This window comes from Denticeps clupeoides, chromosome 4 (genome assembly GCF_900700375.1).
Source record: "Denticeps clupeoides chromosome 4, fDenClu1.1, whole genome shotgun sequence".
NCBI classification, from domain to species: Eukaryota; Metazoa; Chordata; class Actinopteri; order Clupeiformes; family Denticipitidae; genus Denticeps; species Denticeps clupeoides.
In genome coordinates this window covers 29145908-29153958 of record NC_041710.1, presented here as the reverse complement: position 1 = coordinate 29153958, position 8051 = coordinate 29145908, and the positions used below count along the sequence as shown (strand labels likewise).

The 8051-nt window shown below is 45.9% G+C and overlaps 1 protein-coding gene across 1 annotated transcript; it reads right to left on the bottom strand.

Annotated features, from left to right (window-relative positions):
* Window positions 1-2467: 2467 nt before the first annotated feature.
* On the bottom strand, window positions 2468-7799 carry ttpa (tocopherol (alpha) transfer protein). The gene is made up of 5 exons (XM_028977940.1): window positions 7578-7799; window positions 7178-7331; window positions 6870-7063; window positions 2861-2971; window positions 2468-2761 (listed from the first exon to the last, which is right to left on the bottom strand). Exons 1-5 carry the CDS (start codon window positions 7755-7757, stop codon window positions 2570-2572), a joined length of 831 nt encoding a protein of 276 aa, XP_028833773.1. The 5' UTR covers window positions 7758-7799; the 3' UTR covers window positions 2468-2569.
* Between the last annotated feature and the right edge of the window lie 252 nt (window positions 7800-8051).

The following is an 8051-nucleotide window of genomic DNA, read 5'->3' as shown; positions in this document are numbered from 1 at the left end:
TGTTTCATCGTTCTTGATTAAAAGTAATTGAATCCCACTTTTTCATTAGAATATTATGTTAAACTCTCTTTTTAGGTCAACTGAAGGACTAGTTAAGGTTAGGTGTAGGCCTAACCTCAAGTGCGAGTGCCCTTTCAAGTGATCTGATAGCAAAAGAAAATAAATAAGTTCCTCCACAACTATTTAAAAGTATTAACACCATGGGGATCGCGCCTGAAGCATTGTACTGCATTATGCTTCTCTGCAAACACAGAAACGGTCCTTGTTTCCACTTGCTGCGTGTGTGTATAATTTCAATATAAACCCTCGAAACTTAACCCTAGCCCTAACCCTATTATCTAAGGCTTTCACAAGTGTCAAAGTGCATAATGTAGAGAACTGTATGCATAGATACATACATAGATGTTGCTTTGAATGAATTAGGGCTAAAGTGGCATGCTGAATTAAAGGACCATAACCAACAAATTTGTATATATGACTGAGCTGCAAATAAATTGACAGAGAAGTGTTTATTTTTTTATGATCAAATTGTATGTATAAAATAGTTGTTTTTTATTTGAAATTAACTACACTACACTCACAACAACAATGGCCAGCAATGGTAGCTGAAAGACACTGGCAATCTTCATAATAAGACCTGCAGCATTACCACTCAAAGTTTTTGCTTTAGGATAGGGTGGTAGAAGCCTAGTGGGTAACACACTTGCCTGTGAACCCGAAGACCCAGGTTCAAATCCCACTTACTACCGACTGATAAAAGTAAGTGTAAGTGTCTTGCTCAGGGACACAATGGTAGTAAGTGGGATTTGAACCTGGGTCTTCTGGTTCCAAAATTTCAATGTTATGTTCCCTAATCACTTTGGCCTTATGGCTCGGTGCTCCATTATGCTGGAAATGGCATCGTTCTTCACCAAACTGTTCTTGGATGGTTGGTGAGAAGTTGCTGAGTCCACTCCCTTGAATGAGAAGCAGCCCCACACATGAATCTCAGGATGCATGAGACAGGACTGATGGTAGCGGTCACCTTGTCTTCTCCGGACAATCATTTTCCCAAACAATCAGAAAGGGGCTTCATCAGAGAAAATGACCTCAGCAGTCCAATCCCTGAACTTTTTGCAGAATATCAGTCTGTCCTTGATGTTTTCTTGGAGAGGAGTGGATTGTTTCTTGACACCAGGCCATCTCGTTCTTGACAACAGGCCATCCTCCGAAAGTCTTCACCTCACTGTGAGTGTAGATCCCCTCACACCTGCCTGCTGCCATTCCTGAGCAAGCTCTGCACTGGTGGCACCCCAATCCTGCAGCTGAATCATCTTTAGGAGACGGTCCTGGGGCTTGCTGGACTTTCTGGGCGCCCTGAAGCCTTCTTCACAACACTTGAACGAACTTGCCACGAACTGAGAACCGGGTGACACATTTCATATTTAATCAGCACGTTGAGTGGCGGCCAGCAGTGGCCCCTGGTGTGGGTTGCGTGTCAGGCTGGGTTTGTACCAGGTCTGTGAGACTGGAGACGGCAGAACCCAACTGTAGCAGCGCCTGGTGCTGTTACTGTCGCCACTGGACTGCTTGCTGTTGTAGCTGCAGAGACGCCAGCAACTGATTCAGCGTCTCTGAGCTCACTGGAGGAGCCAGATGGAGAAGAACTCATCCTTTCAGGAGTGGAATGCTTGGGGACGCACTTGCGGCTGGAATGGGGAGGGAGACCTGCAGACTTGGTGGGTCAGAAAACTGGAGTGGAGCTAAGAAGCAGAGGGGCCCGGGCGTCTCTCCACGGTGGGAAGATTGCAGCCAGAGGAGGAAGAAGCAGCATGACTAACCGTAGGGTCGGAACCAGAGGCAGAGACATAATCTTGGTCAGGAACAGAGCAGTGAGTTGGCAACATCGAGATCAGAACAGGAACATGTAAAGATTGGTCAGAGTCAAAAACTGTCAAACGTCTTACAGCAAACGTGACACTAAGGATGACAAATTCGCATCGTATTCACTGCGCATTGCCATTTTGCGGCAGCTGTTGACATGAGATAGGAACACTTCTGGGTTAGTGGCACCAGGTTCGGCCGCACGCCCTCCATTGGCCCGGCGACAGCCATGACACAGCCGTTCTTGATGCAAAAGTCCATCATCTTTGCTCGCACCACCAGAGAATCATGGTTGAATGAGTATTTAACCTTGTCCAAATGTGGCGGCAGTATTGACGTATGCCGAGAGGCTGAATGCGACATCTAGTGTTATATATCTATGGGATTTGACCCAAAGATGAAAGCACTATATTAATGCAAGCGCCCAAATTGCATTTCCATGATTAAATTTCCGGAATTCAGACATTTCATGACTTGTCACACCACAGCAGGTAGAGAAGGGAGGGGTGCAAACACTCAACATTTTTTAATAAACGGTGATGTTTATTAAGTGTAAAGAAAAAGGCACGATGGGCAGAGTTCCTCAAAAGGAAAAACGTGAAAACTGTATTATTGACTCTACTGTGAAACTCTGTAGAAGATCACATATGATTTTTTCCCCCGGAATTAGCTTGAAGTCATTCATGAAGTTGGGTGTTTGGTCACGCTAGCATCCCTGGGCTCCTTCAGTGTCTGCTGAGAGTCTTTGGAGATAATCTTCAGACCGCATGATGAAGTCTGTCCATTCCTGGCATAAATCCTTGATGGGGGGTCCTGTGCCACCATACTCCGGTGGCAAGATGGCAGCAGGGAAGACTTCACGCAGACTCTGCATGTAGGAGCTGCCGTGCATGTAAACCTGTGAACAGAGGAAGCAGATAAATCTCCGATTAGTTCCTCTGATCATTACTGTGGTTATGGCTCGATGCAAGGAATCTTAAAGAACAAGAACATATACCCTTTGTTTGATCTTGTCTGGGAGGAATGGACGGATCATTGCAAAAACTGGTCTGAACAGGAGAGGTTCATTTATCAGGTGGATGCCTCGGACCTTCAGAGGGAAAGAGTCCTGTGAAGGCACATTATTGGATATTAATATTACTTTCAAAATATTATTTTTCCATAAAAAAAGATCACATATGTACAGTACAGTGTGGACACCTTCTCACTCAATGCGTTTTCTTTATTTTCATGACCATTTACGTTGGTAGATTCTCACTGAAAGAATCCAAACTATGAATGAACACATGTGGAGTTATGTACTTAACAAAAAGTGGAGACCTGGCCTCCACAGTCCAGTGGAGGCCGGACCTGAACCCAATCCAGATGGTTTGGGGTGAGCTGGACCGCAGAGTGAAGGCAAAGGGGCCAACAAGTGCTAAACACCTCTGGGAACTCCTTCAAGACTGTTGGAGAACCATTTCAGGTGACGACACCTGAGTGAGAATCTTCAGTGAGAATCTACCAATGTAAATGGTCATGAAAATAAAGGAAGCACATTGAATGAGAAGGTGTGTCCAAACCTTTGGCCTGTACTGTATGTGCAGTACTTTTTTTCCAGGCAATGAGTTATTATATGGAATTATTCTGTATTGTAATAGTAATAGTCACTGGGAATGACCAGTGGATCTGAATGCACTGCCTGTCAGTCCAACATAATTACAATGCCAAGGGCTGTAGTACAAATTATATTTAACATAAGCTGGCCACGTCTAGAAGTGCAAATCAAGAAAACAATACGACCAGCAAAAAATGTAAATATATGAAAATGGCATGTGGCCAGATGCAGTCATTAAAACGGAATAAGCAGCAAGGTGACTAAACTGGGGAGAAAGGCAGCTCTCTAAAGCTAATGACCAAGAGATTCCAACAGAGGGCACCAGGGAGCAAACTTATCTACAGTACAAATATTTTTGTCAAGTCGTTCTAAAGTGCAACCAATAGTTTCTCAATGGTACAACTAAAACAGATTTTACGACCAGGCGTATGGGGGCAAATTCTCCATAAACTCTCTATATGGTTTGAGCAACAGACACATATCAAGTCCATTTCTATTCTAAGTCAATCAGAAATCATGAAGGACGGAGCTCTCCCCTGATTGGCCGTGGTCCAAATATTCCTGTACACTTGAAAATGTGCATACTGCAGTCAGACAGAGAGAAGTGATTAGCCTGGAATAGTCAATGAAATTTATGATGAGATCAACAAACATTTTTTGATGTGATTAAGATGAGACGAGATGTAAATGTGACAATAAACATAATGTAATAAATAATGTAATATTACTGAAATAAAAACAGGCTACATATGGTTACAAGATAAAACCTATACTAAAATGTCTCTTCTTTACAATGAAACAGAATGTGTTGTCTATACACATGAAACAAATCAGTGTCTTCCATGTCTGGAATGGATGCAGTGTATTCTTGAGTCTCTAAGTAACAATAATATAATAATAAAAGTTAAAGTGAAGTGATTGTCACATGTGATACACAGCAGCACAGCACACGGTGCACACAGTGAAATTGGTCCTCTGCATTTAATCAATCACCCTGAGTGAGCAGTGGGCAGCCATGACAAGCGCCCGGGGAGCAGTGTGTGGGGACGGTGCTTTGCTCAGTGGAACCTCAGTGGCACATTGGCGGCTCGGGATTTGAACCGGCAACATTCTGATTACGGGGCCGCTTCCTTAACTGCTAGGCCACCACTGCCCAACAATAAGATTACCTTGTTTCATTATGAAATGTGTTTGACTAAAAAAGCAGCTACTATGTACTCGTACTATATTGACTTAAATATTATTGCATTGCTAAAAAAATAAAATAAATCAAAATAAAATTACAAATATTTATGGATAATTCTGACAAAATAATAAGACTAAAATGCTCATAATTTTACTCGACTGACACTTCACTAAACTAAAGAGTCTGGATGTGACTAAGACTAATTATTACAGCTTGATGCAAAGACTAGAACTAAAACGAAGATTAGGACCGGCTGCCAAAAACAACTACAGTCTCGACCAGTCAGATCGAGTGGATGTAGCCAGGGACTAGAGCTTTAATCAGGCTTTAAAAAAGTTAGACCTGAGCCCAACAAGTAGAGCTTTTTAAAAGCCTGGATGCTCGGGCCAACATGACTGTACTAACATGCTTAGCACGCATTACGAGTCATTTACACATGGTTATGGTTAACCCCCCCACACACACACAGAAACCTCAGACTTTGCTTCCATTGCCAGTGCAACCAGAATGTAAGTCAGAAGTGATCCGTTTCACCGCCTCCGCATCCATTTTTGCATTAAATGTAGCCCCATTCCATTTAGCCCAAAGCTCGGGACTCCGCCTTCAGGAAGGGTGACAAGGTGGCCCTAAAATCAGCGAGGACCAAACTGTCTTGAGCCATTAGAGCAGCAAAGTGTGCACACGGGCAGAAAATCCACAGGCACTTCCATGACATGTGGCAGAATATCCAGGTAGTCACAAACTACAGGACTAAAATCTCGACCTGCCACCACCATTGTGTCCGTGTCGAAGAATATTCAGTGTCGTGTCTCAATGACTACAGTCCTGTTACACTTACACCCATCATGATGACGTGCTTCATGAAACATATGAAGACCCTGCTGCCCTCAATTCTGGACCCACTGCAATTCGCCTATCGTCCAACCCGCTCCATAAACGATGCCATCGCGACCACCCTGCATCTGACCCTCAACCACCTGGACAATAAGGACACATACACACGAATGCTTTTCCTACACTTCAGTTCAGCATTCATCACCCTGCTTCTTCTGACTGAGAGACCTCAGTCTGTCCGGATCATGAACAGCATCTCCAGCACCACCACACTGAGCACTGGAGCTCCTCAGGGCTGTGTGCTCGGTCCAATGCTGTTCACCCTGCTGACCCACGACTTCAATCACATCAGCAAGTTCGCCAATGACAACCATGGTGGGTCTCATCAGCAAGAACGCTGAGTCAGCATACAGACTGGGGTAAGGACAACAATCGGTTTCTGAACATGGACAAAATGAAAGAGATGACTATTGACTTCAGATGAGAATGGAGGGACCACTCTCCTCTGAACTTCATGTGTGATCATCAAGAACCAAGTTCCTTGGTGTTCATCTAGAGGAGAACCTCTCCTGGAATCTCAACACCAGCTCAACAGCCAAGAAAAACCAGCGGCATCATTACTTCATGCATAGGCTGAGGAAAGCCAGTCTCCCACAAACCCATCCTCACCACCTTCTATAGAGGGAAAATTGAGAGCATTCTGACCAGCTGCATCACTGTCTAGTTTGGGAACTTCACCATATCGGACCGCAAGACCCTATAGCAGATAGTGAGGACAGCTGAGAAGATCGGAGTATCTCTTCCCTCCATAACAGACATTTACTACACTCGCTGCATCAGGAAAGCCACCGGCATTGTGAAGGACTCCACACACCCCTCACATGCGCTCTTCACCCTCCTACCATCTGGAAAAAAGGTACCGAAGCATTCGGGCCCTCGCTGCAGCCTCTCAGCTTCATCCCACAGGCCATCAGACACCTGAACACTCAGGGACCTTCCACTCTGGACTGATAGACTCTTTACCTCTTATGTTCTAAACATCTCTCACATACATTTCTATTACATCAGTACTTACACATTGTTCCTCTGAACCTTCATGACTTGTTTCACTTGTTTTTTAGCGCTGTCTGTGTCCCACGTTTATGTAGCTGGTTTGTTGCACATGTGCACTTTATGTCAGTGTGTAACGCTGTTTAAATGTTACATGTATCACCAGGTTCCAGAGAAACGTTGTTACGTTCCACTATGTACCGTCTAGCAGGGATGCAGCTGAAATGACAATAAAGCTCGGCTTGATCTTGAACTTTGATAGTAATTGAGTAGCCAGTAAAGTGTTGGCCTCTTGTGCTGTTAGTAGAGTCAGAAATAGAACTAGAAGCAGTGCCTTACTGTGAGCACAGACGAAATCTTTTTGGCCAGTGAAGGGTTAATCTGAAGAGCATGGGAAAAGCACCAGCCCTGAAGATCAAAAATGGCCTTCAGCCCATGTCTCTGCGTCTCCGTCTCCTGGACGATCAGCTCGGAGGTAATGAGGCTGACCCGGAACACCTCATACGCCGTGAATTCTTTAGGGTTCCACTGGCCTGCAACCACAGTGAAACCTGCTCAGCGTACTAATATCGAGGTTTTAAAAGCGGCTGTCATTACAGAGGAAGAAGAAGAAGAAGGGTCTATCACACACACACACACACACTGACCTATCCGATAAAACAAGACTCTGCTCCCGGCCTGGTCCCGGGACCTCAGCACCCCGTGGTAGTGGTTTTGCAGGAGACCCAGGACGCTGGACGGGTGGAGGTTGGCACTGATCTCGGGACACTCGCTTCTCCATCTGTGGTAGTTGACCATTAACTGCGAAGAGGGACAGAGGACAGAAAGTGCTTCGGAGGCCTTCTTCACCCAGAACCGAAGAGTTCGGAACTTAAAAAACGGGAGGAGCCCCGCTGGTTTAATGATTAACGATCAACAATTCATGGCGAGTTAAAACTTCGTATTCCAGCCTCCACAGTCGCGCTGCGCGTTCTGCGTGCGCAACTCGGCGCTTTTTGGAGTTGCAAGCGTGCAAAAAGCCACCCGGAATGATGTCGCCGCACCGACCTTCAGCGACAGTTCCACGTCGAAGTCCCTCGCCCTCAGGAACTTGATCAGGGCGCCGTCCGATAAGTCGCGGACGTGGCGGAGACGCGCGTCCCGCGCCACCGTCTCCCGCAGCCTGGGGACGCAGGACAGGTCGCCCGGCTCTTCCACGCACCCGGCGCGCTGCCTTCCGGACTTCATGGCGAGTTGTGGAGCTCGGGGCTGCGAGTGGACATCCAGACGCACTTGCGCAACGCCAACTGCGCGCAAACATTCCTCCCCTTTATCACAGTCTCCGCGGAACGGGCCAAAGGTCAAGTGTTTCGGGCATAAATCCGCTAAATGTTGTCTGCGACGTGATAAGGACTCGGCGTGGACTGCGCGTCGTGTGCCAAGCCAGCATTTTCATCGTTTTGTGCACATATTCCAACTGGTGACGATAATTGGATTTAAGCATCTCAGGTGAGGGAGGGCGTGGCCTAACGAGATCACGTG